Raw genomic sequence first — 17,512 nt, 5'->3', positions numbered from 1 at the left:
ACTGTTTACAAAGCACAACACTAAAAAACAAACACATTCTGGTATAAATTCACTCACATACAGTGGGGTTTTTTCCCCTCACCAAAAGCATTTTACACATTTGTGATATCCTGCCGATGGTACTGCCATACAATGTGTAAATGTGCTTCCAAGCCTTTTTTTTTCTTTAAATTTAAACTATTAAATTTCAATGTACAATAATGGGACTAGAGAGAATTGGAGGGAAAATTATTTACAGTAGATGTCTATTAGAAAGTGCAGTAACTAAATTTAAGGAAGGGCCTCCATTCTTATTTCCTTCAATGCAATGTGCAAGCACAATGGAGGACCCCTACATTCTGGTGACACTCCAGGAGACGTTATTACTGAATTTAATAAATGTAATACGTATGTATCAACTTTTTTAAATAAATGGTAAACTTACCCTGAATGAATATACATTTGGAGGAAAAATGTGCCTTTAATCTGACTTTTTTTAACCATTGGCCTTAAGTGCACTAATAATACAACCCTTTTTGTTTTTAAGATAACACAAACAAATGTTGTGCTAACATTTAAAAAGAAAAAAAATGTAAACATGTTCTTTACATGTAAAAACAGCCTACTAGATTTAAATGAACTCAAGGCCTCTGAACACAAAGACTTTCCGCGCAGCCGCCATCTTACCTTCCATTGATTTTCCTTTTTAAATACTTATCTCAGATAACTTTCATTTCAACGGTCACCAGGAAAGGGGAACTGTATGTTTAGTAACACTAGAAAAATATGATAAAGCAAGCCTAAAACTCTTTATCCACGTCGCCTCAAAAATACCGTTTTAAAGAGCTTATTTGTTTTTAAAAAACCGGAAGCTCGACCACCCTTTGTCTGGGAATTAGTGCCACGTATCTCTTCTGTAATGTCTCTGGTGGAATAAAGAAGTTTAAATTATTCAAAGAAAAAAAAAAGTTAAAAGAACCAGACCTGTTTTAACTGACCAGGCTTTACATAAAACGTTCAGTTGATATCTGCTGACTTACATTCACTAATTACTGTAAGCTAAACCATTCATAGTTAACGAGGTAAACACAATACAGGCTAGCGCTCTTTTCTTGCTAATGTGCCTTACGTTACCTTTTTTTCCTCATGCTGAGAGAAGCTGCTGTTTCTTGTTTGTGCTCACAATTTTCCATGTAGAAACCTAGCAACAACAAACGTTGGGGGTCTGAAGAGCTTCTAGACACGACTGCGAGGTCGCTACCAAGCGCTGACCAATGAGGAATGTTTGAGTCCGTCCCACATCATTTCCGGTTTCACACACACTCTCTATTCCCACTTTCGTATCAAATCCCTACTGTACTGAGTAATAAAGGAGAAAACATCCAGAAAACATAACATAAACAGCTGCTCTTAAGGGAATAGTATTCTATTAGCCTATATTAGTCTCCCAAATTAATACATATAAATCTAATTTTCAAACTGTTGTTATACTTGAATGGGATGGTAGGGACTGCAGGATTCCCATGTGAAAAAAAAAAAAAAAAAGTAAAATAAGGTCTTAAAATCTCTTCTATTTTGTGTGTATATATTAGCATTACGAGCTTCCAAAGGTTTATGGCTCAAACGAGGAGCCACCTATTTACCTGTATTTTGCAAATCCAAATTATTATAACATAAGATAATCAGTAAAAAAAGATGTACATTTTTTTTCCTCAAAAACTTCTAGAATTATATTTATTTCTAAAGTTAAATACTGGACACAGACTTCTGCTGCACTGAAAAGTAATTTCTCTGTGCTAATTAAAAAAAAAGAAGTTAATTGTGTAAATTGCATGGCTGCCAAACTTGCTGTGATTTCACAGATCACGCTCACGGGAATGAGTGTTACACTCATAACTAAGCGTATAGGCTAATTCACGAGGGACGTGGAGCATTATGTGTAATCCTGTTCAAAAAGTAATTTCTGGTAATCACGCAAAATGCAGAAAACATTCAATCAGCTGCAATTACAGCATTTACATTTTAATGCGTTGGGGCTCAAACCACTTCCTTCACCACTGAGCCACAAGCAACAGAACAAAAAGGGAGGGGGGGGGAGGAAGGAAGAATAATAAACAGAAAGATAATTCAAGAGTGCTCCTCATGTGCCGTCCTGTCCTGTGCACATCAAATGCCTGCCGGCTCCTCCAGAAACCGAGGACCCTTCTGTCCCCGTCACAAAGCACAAAGTCAGCACAGTCAGTGACAGACATACAGCCAGACAACGGGGACACACATGCACATCCAAAACACATTAATGTACAGTATAGCGGACTAGTTTGTCTACTCCTCTCTACATGCACACACTGATGCATTTCCTGTGTCTGCCTCTCACACACCTCAGTGCCTACAGCTACTGACAGGTGGATACCAGCTCATACTGCGGCGGTGCAGTGTGTGGGTCCGCTGCTAGCTGCTCCTCATGGCTGCTTCTGTTGCTTTATGTTGAGTTGTGCAGCTTGTTCCTGAGGTCTCATCCTTTAATCTGCCAACCATAAGGTATTATACCGTAGCTGGAAGGCTCAGCGCGTCTGCCATAGGTGTAGGTCCCAGGATCAATAACACATGCACACCACTCAACATTACGCAAGCCCTCAAACTGTTCCTGCTTTCTGTCTGCTGCTCTCTCTACAGTCTGTCTCTCAACGTCTCCGTCTTACTTCTCCCTCCAGCTCCCTCTGGAGAGCAAGCTTTACTTGTTCACACACACTTGAATGCACTGCCCCCCACCTCCCCCACCTCCATCTGCAGGGAAGTTCCTAACAGAGAGCGAAAATACGCACGGTAACTAGCAGGAGGTGAGTGAAGATTCATCCTCTGGGAAACAGAAACCCTGCACGTCTGGTCAATGAGCAACATCTTTCAAAACACCCCTGCCAGTCGCAGCTGCCGTCACTGTGGAGTCCTTAATCTCCAAACATCGGCACAACGCAGCTTTTGGAAAGAGTGTGTTCTCAAACACCGGGTCAGGAAATCACCGCCAAATTGGGGGAAATATTTATTAACGATGCCTCGGTCGCCATGTTTATTTTAAAATTTGGTGGGTTAACTTTATTTTAAGCCTACTTTGTATATTTATACAGGTTTACACCTATTCTTTTGCAGTCTTCCTTCTCACCTTTATTACAGTTTAGACTAATTAAATTAAAGAAGCAACACCTGACCTTTAATCCTGCAGTATTTAAGTGCTTATTTAAAAAGCCGCAAATATCGGAAATAATAATTCATTTAAGAGTTGGACAGAAATAAAAGCAGTTAAACATTAATTAATCAATAAATATTCAGCTGATTGTTGAAACATTTATTTTTTTTAGCGCCTTTAATAAATGCAAAGTCCCAGCAGTTTTAGGAATGCAAGAAAAACAATAATAATAATAAAATAACAAGCACACATTAAAAGTAAATTCCTTTGCTTGCATTTGACAAGAGCAAACTTAAAGTAAACTTTCCACGAATGTGACACCTTTTTAAAAATAACAATGCTAGTGAAGAATACGAAAAAGATCCAGTGACAAGTAGGAACAGTAGGATATTAAATTAGCTGCTGACTTGCAGCAATTTTACATAACTGGGTAAAATGCAGTAACGGTGATAAGCCATCAGGAGATTAAGAAGGAGGTGGGATTATGTACAGTACATAGGACGCACTCGTGCGTGCCGGTTTAAGGTTAAAATAACGTGAACAGGCCGCTCTATTTAGAAGAGGGAGTGTGTGGAGGGGCAGCAGCGTGAAGGAGAAAGAGGCGCTCATCAACCCCTCTGTTTTCCTCACTGTCCTCTACGGGGGAAAAGAGCAGCTTTTAAGGTTTATGGCCATCCGGCTCCACGAGGGGGTGGAGTCAAATGGATTAGAGCCTCCGATACATTAATTACATTATAGTGCTCCTCCCAAAACCTTAGATCATCTTGTGTCACGTGACTCACAAGTGGCTGAAGTGGCATTATCCCTGTCAGACTTTAATCCTGCGGCTAAAATGGCTCCAAATCCTGATCTGCTCTGTGAAATGAAGTGGGGGGCTCGACAGGAAGCGCACAGGAAATAGAAAGGATTCAGAGCTACGTGTGCTTCAGCGTGAGGAGCAGTTGATTTGGGTGAGGAAGGAGGAGTTTGGCAGATGCCTGCACACTGTGTGGGAATGTAGTATATAGACTAATTCAATTATGGAAGCTGCTGACAGGGATACCGGCCCTGATCGATAACCAATAAATACTTGTGTAAATATCCTAGGATGACATCGATACCTCGGGTTAGAAAGCCGATCTGCACAACAGCGGGTAGCGGGTGGAAATGCCTATTTACGTGGATAGCATTTAAAGTGAGACAGAGAAGGCGAGAGAGAGTTATTGGCGATTGTGAAAAAGCCTGAGGGAAAGGTTTGTTGTTCTAGTCTCTTATATATGGGACTAGAAGGAGCTCAGTGGAGTCTAAACGTCTGCCAAGCTGCAGCAACTCTTCAACGCGCATGAAGTTGCGGCCCGAGTAGCAGTTTATGTTTCTTTACTGTTTGCTTTCCAGGTTTGATTATGTAACAAACTGCTACAACTTGCAAACGCAGCAACACAAAAACAGGATATATTGTATACAAGGGTCAGACTTCTGCCAAATCTAATGTGCAGTTTTACTTAAAGACAATCACAGGCTGAAAATAACCCCCTTTAAAGATCTGCATTTCTTAGATCCACCTGAGTTGCAACCAAAGTATTAATAACAATGACAGGCAAGCAGGATGTCAAAGTCCACTCATTTAACAACTGTTTCTAGTCGCACTCGAGTTTACGCCACTCCTCCACAGAAACACCAAAACAAATCTGCAAGTATTTACAGGCCGGCTGCTTTCATCATTCCTGGCAGAAAACAAACGAGCCTGGTTCCCCTCTTTAACAAACACCCTGTCTAAGTTGAAGGGGTTATTAGGAGTGAAGGCTGTTCTGAAAAACGGGCTGCCAGTTCTTCAAGACAACCACAACAACTGCCCTGAAAAGCACCATCTCGGTGTGAAGGCCCTGGCGGATTCGAGCTTGTGACAGCCACATAATGGTAATGGGATCATTCGTCATGACCAGACCTCACATCTGCAGCGGTGGATTGTATTTTACAACAACGAGCGAAAAGACGGCAAAAGCAAATAAAACTGCATTTTTTTCCCCTCAGCGGCATTTCTGTGATTTGATCAAATCAGGGTCCATCTGTGTGTGTGTGTCTGTGTGTGTGACTGTGTGAGAGAGAGAGAACCTGGCTTATGAATCCTACATAGGCATACGCCATCTTTAATAATGTACCATAATAAAGGAGGAAACTGTAACTGTGATACCGTAAATGCTTCACCAATGCCCGGGGTGCGTGTCTCGGTGCTTCTATCAAAGGGTACGACAATTGCGCTTGACAAAAGGAAGAACAAACACAAGTCCCTTCTAATTACACTTGTGTCATCTTCAGTGGCTCCACATCTGCACCACCACTGTCTCTTCATCAACAATCTACCCTCTGAAGCTTGTCACTCTATTTCCCTGTAATTTATCGTCCCGCAACGTTAAGCGACCGGAAACCTCCCAGCCTGGAGTCACTCCTCACACCACTTGAAACAAAACCATCTCAGTTGCCATCACTGAAATGAACTCTTGCTTCCCACCGGAGGGGCGGTGGTGGGGGGAGAAGGGAGGTTGGCAGTAGCACAGAGGCATAATACACACACGCAATGACACGGCCACACATACGTCTACTGTTGTTGAAGGATCTGAATGGCGGCAACCACAACTCTACTAAGAATAAGTCGCTTGTCTCCGTTGCGCTATCTGATATGGCGGCTCACATTCAGCTTACTATACATAACATACAGTTCTAAGCTATTTACACCAACTCATGCTAAGACATAGCAGGCTTCATTCTGCATTACCACTCCGTGCCAGGGGAGCAGTGGCGTCACAGCCAGCGGGATGCAGTGGGAGACAGTTCACGCAATCTAGGTGGCAAAGCATGCACATGTGAGAAGGAGGAGAGGAAGGAGGAGGATGCAGGGAAGACAGGCACCAAATACTGCAGTGCGAGAAGTGTGTGACAGTCCCTGGAGAGAGGAGGTGAGCTGCAGCTGGATCTTTTGGAATTTATAATTATTAAAAATAAAAATCACCTGAGCAGAAGCGTGTTAACAGAAGCGGCTCTGGTCGCACCGTGCTTAAAGGCAAAGACCCTCTTTAACTTTCCCAACACTCTGAACAAGAAGACACGCATGGCTGCCTCAGTATCAAATATTTATTAACCTGGTGGGCTGAAGATGCCCTCGTGCTTGCCTTCAGGTTCTCAGATTGTGCTCCTCAATGCACGCTTGCTTCAAGTTTAATTGGATTTGTGTGAGCGTGTGCTTCGTTTAACCTGACAGGGAGAGCTCATTCACCAATCAGTGTCATAATGTTGTTTGCATGTGTGAGACAGAGGCTCTGCGTTGCTGGATGGGCAACAACGGCAGCATACATGCAAGGAGACCACGATAAACGCACACACAAATGAATCAGTCAGCTGCTAAATCACATTGCTGTTTGGCAGTTTCCTGCATGCTGTTTCACCACGACGTAATTACAAATATGTGAATGTAACAATTTAAAACTCACAGGAAGGACATACAGTTGTATTCCTCGTGTACGCTATGCTACGCAGCAGCTCCTGCACCCACAGGAATCCCTTAGAATAGACTTTTTAGTTAGATGCACACAGACTGAACACTTCACAATAAATTGCTTAACTCCTCCTGAAATATATTAGCTAAGGGTCAGCAAGACGACAACTATTTACAAGCTGATACTGTTTCTTTCACATTCTGCTCACGGCTCTTTTTGAGCAGCTCTGCTGCGTCTATATGAAAATACTCTCCAGCTCTGCCTGCAAACTGCCGTTTGGTCTGATACGATCAAAAGGACTCCCTTAAGGTCCCTTGTGTTTCCATGCAAATGCGAGACTCCTGTCATTCCATTTGCTTATCGCCATATCCAGTTTTCTCATGCATGTTTTTCTCATCCAAAAGCAACTGACTGGGTATTGGCGTGAACTTGGCCACTTGGCAGGGCCGCAGACGGATTTGTCCTACTCTCCAGCTCCTGCCTGTTGCTTATCACCCAACTCATCACTGGGCTCACCAAGTCAAAGTCAGACTCAGGCATACCAGTGTAACACAACAGGCTTCACTGTATATCACAATTCACAAATGCAAAGCAGCACTGCTATCACTGACATGGCCCAAGGACACTGTAGCTAAGAACCACAATTTTTAAAAGTGGCAAAAACTGAATCACAAAGACAGAATAACCATGTTTCCTTTCAATAAAAATGAATAAATCAGTAAAAGAACAGATTGACATTTTGTCTAAGGCTTATTAGTTTTCATGCTGACACTAAGTCATATATGCTGCTAAATACATAACTACAAAAACACTAAGTCATATATATATATATAATTTTTTATTTTTTTATTTTTAGTTAGTTTGAGGAACAGCTTCAAAAGAAGACAGTTTAATGTGACTGCTTCCTGTTTAACATGCAAAGTAAAAGTAGCTGTTTGTGTAGAGTATCTGAAAACAGCATACTAAACATTTAAAGCAGTCTGATATTCACTCACTCGGCTTTAAAACTAAAATGTGATTTTAGGGATTCGTCCAGCTCTGTGTGGGTTGGGATGTTTTTGCTAAGTTTTATTTTAATGTTACAGCTGGATACAAGTGAAGGAGGTGTCTCGCATTCAGCATGGGGAAGAAGATCGAGTATCTTAAGATTTCAGATACATATAATTTGATTTCTTTTTCAAGAAGTGGGCATACATGGTTAATGTGAGAATATACATGATTTCAATGTGCTTTAACGTTTAATGTGATTTGCAACAGCTGGAAATCCTAATGATTGCGAGCAGACCACACATACCCTGCTGAGAAAGGACACTAACGGCCTCACACAGCCTCCCCACGAGCCTCAGTGACGGGGAAAGAAATGCTGCCCTCTATCAGCAGTGCTCATTTCTCCCTATAAGTATGCATGTGGGACATGCTCATCTTTGACTCGGAAGTCCTCTCTGTGGCTTCCTCTTCCATCAGAAACAGTGCGAAACAGGGAAAGCACAATAGCCGGACTGTGCTCTAGGTTGTGTCGGAGGCTCAGCTGTGCGATGACCCTACTGTAGATGACTTGTTCTGATGGCGGTGGCAGTGGTAGTGATTCTGCTGCATACATATGGAAAAGGGTGGAAATGACGGCCGCGAGAGGGTTCATAAATAAGAAAGGTCACAAAAGGGCTGCGGCTGTGACATAGATGGACAGCCCATTCAGCAGTTTTCCCTGCTGCACTTGTGGAAAGAAAATGAGCACTTGAAGGTTTGAAGTGCCAGCTTTGCACAGGCATTTTTATTGAGGCACCTTACTCGGCTGTGAATTCACTGTCATATAAAATCAGCACTCTGACCACTGCGCCGCCCATATCCCAAGCCACGGATACACGCCTGGACTGCACTCTCCACTCTCCTGGGAATGGATGGAAATTACAAGATGCCCAAACTGACAGCAGTTTGTGACAAACAAAATCTGTAATCTTGCAATTTTGATATCAAGAGTTATTAAAGTGATCGGCTGCAGGGTGAATCTCAGGGGGTTCTATAAAATAAATAAATAAAAAGCAGGAAACGTTTTGTTTTGCAGCTTGCGAGGTCCTTCTATTCACCGGAGCGCTTTGGGTCTAATTTCTGAAAGTTCGAGCTCTGCTTCTTTAACTAAAGCAAAACACTCAAAACTGGTTTCCGTGGCAACGCGGAACAGTTGGACCTGAATAAAGCGCGACCTGTAAACACACATGGACACACACGCGCATTCAACAGCACAATGACACAGTTTTGCTCCCACATCAAGATGCTGTAAATGTCAGAGGACTGTATCTTGTGGCATTTCTCTTCGCGGATAAATATCAAACGATGTTACTGCCGCTACATGGGGAATAAAATTTTTTTTAAAAAGCTGTCTGGAAATCTGGAAGTTCCTGGAAATGAAACTGGGTTTAGAAACTTTTGAGTGGGGCGACCAGCCTAAAGCGCACTTTGTGTTCAGACTCAAAGGAGTTGGATTTCTGCAAGAAAAACTGCCTAATATTGGCAATAATATTGTTTTTCAGGGTAATAAATGCCTTCTGAATAAACACATATAGCTGCTATTTAGCTCCTAAAAGCAAGGCTTCAGGAGAACTTTCCCTCTCGCCTCACCAAATGCCACCAAAGTCTCACAAATGGTAGCACCACCACCAGATTTTGGTGCTATTGCATCTGTTTTGTGCTCTAACGTGAATAATAATGTATATTTAAGATCAAATAAGGGCGGCAGGCAGCCGTTTACTGAAAAACTCCAAACTCAGGCATGAAAACATACCAAATGGGCAAAACCTTTTCTTTTTTTTCTTTTTTAAAACAACAGTTTTAATTTAAAGATATTAAAAGTCATCTTCACATGATACGATCATGCAAGTTATGTTGTTTTGTTTGTTTTTATTGAGTTTTTTGGTCTTATTTGCCAGGCGACCCTGTTGGTAAATGCTTGTGAGAAGAGGCGCTGCTTTTCAAGGACTCCACGAATCCCTGCATAGCTTGTGTCATATGGTGCCATTGTGCAGTTAGATAGATCGTTTCGAACAATGCATTAATCATACTCGCACCGCCACATTCTGCACAATTTACTCAATGCATCTCGTTATTGTACCTCGGCCAGTGAAATCCGCGTGTCTTTTAAGGTTCTTTCTATTTAAGCTGTCTTCCTTGCCTTCAGTGTCTCCACATTGTTTTGCAGCTACAGGGCATTTATATCGGAACAACAGCACGTGCAATCTCTTGCCATGTTACCCAATGTTAACAGTAGCCTTACAAAACAAGCTGATAAAGAAATTTTCCCCATAGTTGCCTGCTAGGCTGTGGCTATGTCTTTAAATACCATTTCCATTCAACATTCAACTATAATTGTGTATTTTTATTTTCCAAAACATATGTACAGCCTGCATTAAAGAAAATGAAAAAAACAAACACAAAAACGCCTAATATAATGATCATAAAACCTGACCAAACATTGACAGTCTGGAGCCCTGAATAACACAGGAGAAAAAGAGAAAAGAAACAAGTCAACAAGTCACCCAGAATCTTGTTTTATGGATGTTTGTGGAAAATGTTCATGTTTTTGCCATCAATTTGAGTCTACCTGGTAATTTTTTGCCTGTCTGCTCTCTCCTCTTTCTTTTTTCTACCCATTTGGTTGTTTTTCCTCTCTTTGGAGCATTCAACATTTTATTCATTTATTTTAAAATTGCTGTAAGTAATGTTAATTACAGGCATCCTGGTACCAGGGCTCTGGATTAGACCAGGTAGGTACAATAATCATCTCTGATACTGACAGGTCAACTACCAGTCAACCAACGGGCAATCATGTATAAGAGAAATTAATTCCACTGCTACATCTCTACTTTAAAACCAAGGTAAGAGAATGAGAAAAGGGTGAAAGCCTGACAGGATTATGAAGCCCATTTGACCAGGGTGAATCTTTAGGCAGACCGTATTTCCAGCTCACAGTTTTAAGCCAGTGACACAGTGCCTCCTCTGCATGTAAGCATTTTTGGCTCTGGGCTCGCTCCATGTCAGACTCTGATTGGCTCCTTGGAAGTTTTCACCTGTTCAAAACCCATCAGAGCTCTAAAGTAGTATCAGGGTAGCAGTTTTATATGGTGATGATATGGGACAAGGACAGGATCTGCCTGTGTGAGAAATGCCACCTGCTGTACGCCTCAGCTGCCCTCCCCTCCACGGACACCACGCCCTTGTGTGCTGGCACACTGAATGGCAGAAACACTAAACTTTACATCCGGCATGTTGCTTTTAGCTGGGATTCCCCACAGCTTCTCTGTCTCTCCTGTGTCATCCTGTGTCATGTTCAACCATTATATTCACATGGCGCGTGCACACACACACACACACACACACACACACACACACACACGAGGGAAACCAGCCTGAGCAACAGAGGGATGATGTAGAAAAGGAAAGAGAGACCTAGCAGCTGTTACAACTTTCAAATGACTTCCTTAAAAAAAGAACTTGGGTACAAACTGTGGCACTCATAATCATGACTTATAAAGTCATTAAGCATTCATGTTCAGCACGTTTTAGATTCCAGTATTTCATCAAACCCTGTTTAGCATAACGGCGTCCCCAAACAACCACTCCAAACAGCCTGACATGGCAGCGCTCACACTTATCTCCAAGCAACCGGTAAACTAGGTGACGTATCTGGCATACCTGATGGACAGGTGTGCCACCGAGCACCTAGTTGATTAGAAATGCAACTTTTTAGTCTTGATAAGTTCAGAACTTCAACTTTTTCTATCATCTTCTACAGAAAGCCAATGACAGCATATCTTCAGGGACAAACTTACAGATTGAAATAAAATGTCTTCAGGTGTCTCAGTTCAAGGCAACTTTAAGCCTCTCGTCTTTAATCATGAGGGTTTCATTTCCCTTTCACAACAGACTTCTTTTTCATTACACTTTTTATTCCATCGTGATAAAAATTGCAGCAGCAATGCACGATTGTGAGGTCACAAACAAAAACACAGAGCTGTCCCCTTCATCTCCCATTTGGATGATGATGATGATACATAGCACCTCTCTAGTTCTTTCTCCCGCTGTCACACTCTCCTTCAGGTGAAACCATCTCCAAATAGTGACCAGTCCTGTTTTACTTCCCTTATTTCTAGCATATTTGGACGGCTTAGTCAGAGACTAAGTCATCAAGTCAGAGCAATCCTCCTCATTCCAGCCACACCTTCCACACCTCCTCACTATGGCTCTGGAGAGTCATCTAGCCGATTATTTAAATCCTGGTTGTAATGGGTGTAATGCTACAGGAACTATTAGTCATGCAACAGGTTGCAGTGAAATGTGAGTGGCAGCTCATTGAGAAGTGAGTTTCTACAGACACTGCTGTGATACACACGCAAGCTTCTGTTATAATAAAAAAAAAAAAAGTAGATCTTTTTTAAAAAGGTGTTTCAAACTCTCGGGGAGCTTAAACAGTGATCCCACAGCTACAATAGACACACAATGAACTCACAATTCTCTCACATCTAATCTCGCTGCTCCCTTAAGCTATGTACTCTGTTGCACTAGCAAGCCTGTTATCACTTCAGGAGAGAAAATATACTCTTTCACTTTCATGAAAAAGTTAATAATTGCTATACAAATTTAGCAGAGTTGTAGAGGCGCTGAAATTTGAAATGCAGTAGCCTGAACACAGAAAAAATAAAAGCCCAAGGCTAATTTCTAAGAAGAAAATTGTCATTTTTTCTCCTGTAATTGCTAATGAAGAGCAATTTCATAAGCCATAACTTTTATAACACAAGATCTCAATAGGGGATACATTTGTATGGAAGATTAAACATGTGTGGCATCTCCTCCTAAATAAAACAGATCACTCTGAGGGATCACTCCTTATGGACAGGTGAGAGGAGACAGGAGGAGGAGGAGGGTACAGCGGATGTGGCTTTGGAGGAGAGCAATACAGTACCTCCTGATATCACTCCAGACAAAACCAGAGCCTGAATTGGAGAGCTTCCCCTTCGCCCAGGATCAACTGGGGAGTATTAATGGATTCTGAGTGGATCAACTGATGGCTATCGTATTTCGGTGTTTTGACTCAGTGTGCACAGACAACCCAACACACACATCTGCACGGGCACCACTGTGGTGCAATGCAGATGTTTACACCACGCCGTAGTATCCCATTATTAAAAAAAAAAAAAAGAATGCACGTCTTGTAATCGGCCTGGCTTTATTAAACAACTGTTAGCTAGCTTAATACGTAGATGAAGAGCACAAAACAGCTCATTAGAAAGACAGTGGAGTGTAGCACAAGAGTTAGCACTCGGTCACAAATGTATCACATTTTCATTTAGGCATGTCGAAGGTGCCGGGAGATAATTGGAAGGAGGAAAAGTCTGTTTTTGTCACTGAACAAGCAAGTAAACAAACCTGCATGATATTACAGGAGGACAGCTTTAATTGTGTTTACTCCGCAAGCACCACCTTCATGTGCTTACTATCACTGACTGACTATTGATCAGGCTCACAGCAAGCGCTCACATTGGTCATTTTGCGTGCAACTCCAGCTCAGGTAGACAAGCAACACTGCAAACGGTTTATGAAGCTCCAATATCAATTAGCACCAAGTCCCACTCTCGTGTGCCTCGTGTGCAGCACGAGCAACGACTGCAAGAAACTTAATATGGAGGACAAACCTTTTTTTTTAAATGATTTCTTGTGTAAAAACAGGCCACCATTAAAAAACAAAACAAAAAACATGAGCAAAAATGCAACAAAGATATTTTGCTTAACTATAATATCAAAATAATTTCCTTTGCAATTGCACTCTAATTAGGAACATATAAATTAGGCAACTATAATAAAAGAAATATGGCTAATAATAATTATTCTTAAGCATACTGAATTTCTGTTTCATGAGTTCCACTGATTATTGCTGCAATAAACAATTATTTTTAAAACCTACAATTATATATCAAGCTCATGTCAAGGCAATTAAATATATATGTAAAACACAGAAATTATTTAAAGTATGAGTCCATTAACATAAATATATACATTTGGAGTAACAATTGTCTTAACACTGAAATCTATATTAAGTAATCCATATTTTTAAAACACTAATAAAGTGCTACAAACAAACAGTTTCAGCAGATACAAGCCTCATAATTGTAAAAACTCTCTTTAAAATATGACTATAAATTTGTAACTAATTATTCAACATTTCCCTGACAAGAAGCTTCCAAACTTCCCCAAATAAAATCAAAAGCTACTTTTATTCTTATAAATTAGCTCATAGCTCCAAAGCTATTTGAAATGTGAACACATAAACTGCACAGAGGTGAAATAATATTTAAATGGCAAACAGGACATCAAAACCACATGAACTCACACCTTTGTTTTTGATCAGGTGATTTAAAAACACGTTTAAAAAGGCCCAGGCTTTCACTCATTAGCAAACAAAAAGCTAAAAAGTCACCATAATCAATCTGAATTTTACCCTTTAAAATGGGTACAATTTAACTGTGAATCCATATATGGCTGTCAGCACAGGGACCTTGTTACACAACAAAACATAACTAAAAATATATAAACAAGCAGCAGCTGAAACTACAGCAGCCTCACAAAACCCAAGAAGTGTCAGCAGGCCTGAAGATGAGACATAAAGCTCACACAGCTTCCTAAATAACAAGACAAAAACTGATGAGCCCTGTGTAACTATATGCATCGAGCTCAGCTGCAATTAAATCCACGAGAATTCCTGCAGTTGTTAACATAATTATTTAAATGCAAGATTTAGAAAATACCATAAATAAAGCAAACAGCGTAGAATCGTCCTATATTATTACATCTAAATTGCATTTTCAATGATGTCTCGTAGAGCTTGAATACATGTAAAAGAAATTATACACGAAAAAGATGAGACATTTGCATTAACTGGAGGCCTGTAAATTATGATAATTAAATCTTATAGTGAACACAAAAAATACGCATTTTAATCTTTTTAAAATTTAAATCTGGGCGAACGTTTCTGTCGCAAAATCTCCAAACAAATCGTGGCGAACTTCTGCGGAGAGGGTTTCAAATTTAAATTCACTACTTTTTAAGGCATTCTGTATTTAAACCAAGCGAACAACAACAACAGCAAACTATTAAGTTGCACCTCCACGTGTCACGTTGAGGCAGGCTCTGCGTTACAAAATGAACACCTATACGTATTCAAACAGCACTAGTATTGATCTCGCTCATATGGCGAGGATTCCGCTTTAAGGCCTTTTTCAGCACATGCAAGCACATCCAGCAGCTGTACACACTGCCGATTGGACACATCGGGCACATGTATGGACATTTGCTCCATCTGATTCAGCCTATAGCCGTGCAGTGTGCAGGGCCATCATGGCAGCCATTATGAGGCTCTCCAACATTGCCATGGCCTACGTGCACATTAACTGTGGGGAGTGGCGCAGGCTTTTACACCATGTTGCGCCTTGCAGCTTACAAAACGTCTTTAGATCGAGCCATAAAGCAAGGAAAACGACACAGCAGCTCGATCATTGTATATGTAAAGCATGCAGATTTTTTTCTACAATGTTGTTAAGCAAAAAAAAAAGAAAGGAAAAAACACGAAGGGGCTGCTTAGGCAGGAAAGTAGAAAGCCTGCACTAGAGGGGGAGGACTATGCTGGAAGCACATAAAGTATGGGTCACGTGTTCCTCCACAAGGGGCTTGAATATTTACCTTTTTGTCACGCAATGTAGTTTTTCCCTATAGCCAATGGCATTGTTGTGAAAATGGGTGGATCTATAGATGTCGAGGGAGTGTTTAGGCTGCGCAAACTGCCACATACGAGTGACTTTTTCAGGCGTTACGCGTAGGGGTAAAAAAAATTAGTTTCTTTCTTTAATATACCCAGGCATTTAAAAGAAATTAAAAAGCTCGTGGATTTCTTACGTTTGTGGGCAAGCTGACACAAACACAAGTACACAGCAGTGGTGTCGTGGTTGTAAAGCTGAGGGGCTGACCTATAGATTTACGCACTAAAACAGTCAACCCTAGCTGCTACTTCTTCTCTCTCTTACACACACAGCGTGACTCCCACATACATCCACACGCATGCATATAGGGGAGAAAGAGGCAGCTGATTGGTATGCATCACGTCGTGCATTGCAGTGCAACAGTCAATAAAGAAACCCAACTTTTATCGCCTACATATATGGAAAAATAACCTTGCGTAGGGAGAGGAGGTTAATACATAAACGCATTTGGACCACGTTAATTTCAGCCTAAACTTGAACCAAGTTTAATTTCAGCCTTTAGGTGAGATTTAATCAGGATATATTAATTATTACACGTCAAGCGTGTGCGCGTGAGTCCATGTTTTAAACTGGGATAGGCCTTGCTGCAAGATCACGCGATATGGCAGCAGCCACCGTGTGTTGTGCGGATGTTGGGACTAAACTGTTTCTTTATCGCCCTTTTCTCTCCCCCCAACACCCACCCACCCCTTCAACTCCCTTTGTCTAATCACCACACAATCGCAATTTAATCGCCAGGAAACAAAGCAGCAACAGCGTGGCAGAAATCACACACGGCAGCCGAGAAAAGAGGGAAAATCTGCTCGCTATATTTCACAGCGGAAGCCTACAGGTCACACAAGTCTGCCATGGGGCACAGTATAGGCGTATGATACAATGCGTGTGTGTTTGTGGAGAACGTGTGTGTCACAGATTGTAGGCCTACCTTAGTTTTTTGGGAACAGAGTAGTCTACCTCTATCACCTTTCCGTGTAATTCAACTTTACCTGTAGGGACGAAAAACAATTGATAGTGTAGCGTTAGCTGTTGTGTTCATAAAAGTAACAATGCAAGCTGGGTAGGCCTACACACCAACACTTTGAATCACTTCACCAAGTAGGTGCGTCCCCATTCAAAATAGCCAACCCCTGAAAAAAGTAGTGTACACGGGCGCGTTGTGTGCGCGGCGGCGAACAAACTGTATACGTTTACATTAATCCCAACTCGGGGTGAGGTCCTGTGGGTGACAATTGGGGGGGTATCGGCGCCAAAATGAAGCATGATAAGCTTATATACTATGGGGAAAATGGGCAGCCATGCTTTCCACTCCCACAACCCTCACAGTGCAATGAGGGATATTTTTTCAGCTTCCAGTAAAGAATGCAACATCAAAAGAGGAGATGATTTGCAAAGGAGAATTGACTTGTACTCTTTCTATTCTAGGTAGGTGTTTTTCCTAATTCCCCGTGCTGACCCGGCTCGGAGGGTGAATTTGAAGCGCTCTTCGGCGAGGCTTTCAAACACGGCTTTTCGTTACTATTGAGTGGCCTGGCGCAGCACGGAATTAGCGTCTCACCTCGTCCCCCCTCAGCTACCTGTTTATTAGCTCTTTCCTCTGGACCCCCGTGACCCACCTCCAAGACACCTCGTAAAAACATAGCCAGACATCAGAGGAACACGAATCTGACAAGTTTTCCGCGCTCGCTTCGCCGTGCTCTCTTGAATAAAATCAAGATAAAAAATAAGTGAAAAATAATTATGCCTACCCGAACCATCAGACCATCCCATACATTCCAGTGGGTGATTGCAAAGTAGCGCCCCGCACTATCGGAATCCCCAAAATATAGGGTATTGTGCGCGTTAATTGCGTTACGACGACTCGTGCTTTCTTTAGGCAAATGGGCACTAAAGCCCCAAGTGTGTCCTGTGATCGATAATTTATCCAATTTTTGCTGGAGCGTGCATGACTGAGCGTTCATCTAAACTCTGATGGCACACACGGATGTGATCGCAAACACTGTCCCGAACAACATACACAGACACACACACTCTCACACACACACATATACATATAGATATAGATATATGTGTAAAAGAAATAA

The 17,512-nt window shown here is 41.6% G+C and overlaps 1 protein-coding gene across 6 annotated transcripts in view; it reads right to left on the bottom strand.

Moving 5' to 3' along the window:
• Nucleotides 1-17,512, bottom strand: part of igf2bp2a (insulin-like growth factor 2 mRNA binding protein 2a) — a 60,178-nt gene that overhangs the window by 41,678 nt on the left and 988 nt on the right. For 3 of the 6 annotated variants that reach the window (XR_014888894.1, XM_085248686.1, XM_085248685.1), the window contains exon 2: nucleotides 16,357-16,417. The exons of 1 other annotated variant lie outside the window; for it this stretch is intronic. Coding sequence is in view for 4 of the 5 variants with exons in the window: in XM_085248686.1 (XP_085104812.1) it covers nucleotides 16,357-16,417 (61 nt within the window). In the remaining variant the exon portion in view is untranslated. Of the gene's footprint in view, nucleotides 1-2,389; nucleotides 2,623-16,356; nucleotides 16,418-17,176; nucleotides 17,328-17,512 lie in introns of those variants that run through there. 2 more of the 6 variants (XM_085248687.1, XM_085248689.1) reach the window with 2 other exon arrangements.

This window comes from Mchenga conophoros, linkage group LG16 (assembly GCF_057382185.1).
Source record: "Mchenga conophoros isolate Kocher_MC1m ecotype Shallow Benthic linkage group LG16, M_conophoros_male_GT1.1, whole genome shotgun sequence".
In the NCBI taxonomy this organism is placed as follows: Eukaryota; Metazoa; Chordata; class Actinopteri; order Cichliformes; family Cichlidae; genus Mchenga; species Mchenga conophoros.
The sequence above is the reverse complement of the archived record's forward strand: the minus strand, read 5'-3'. Positions and strand labels throughout refer to the sequence as shown.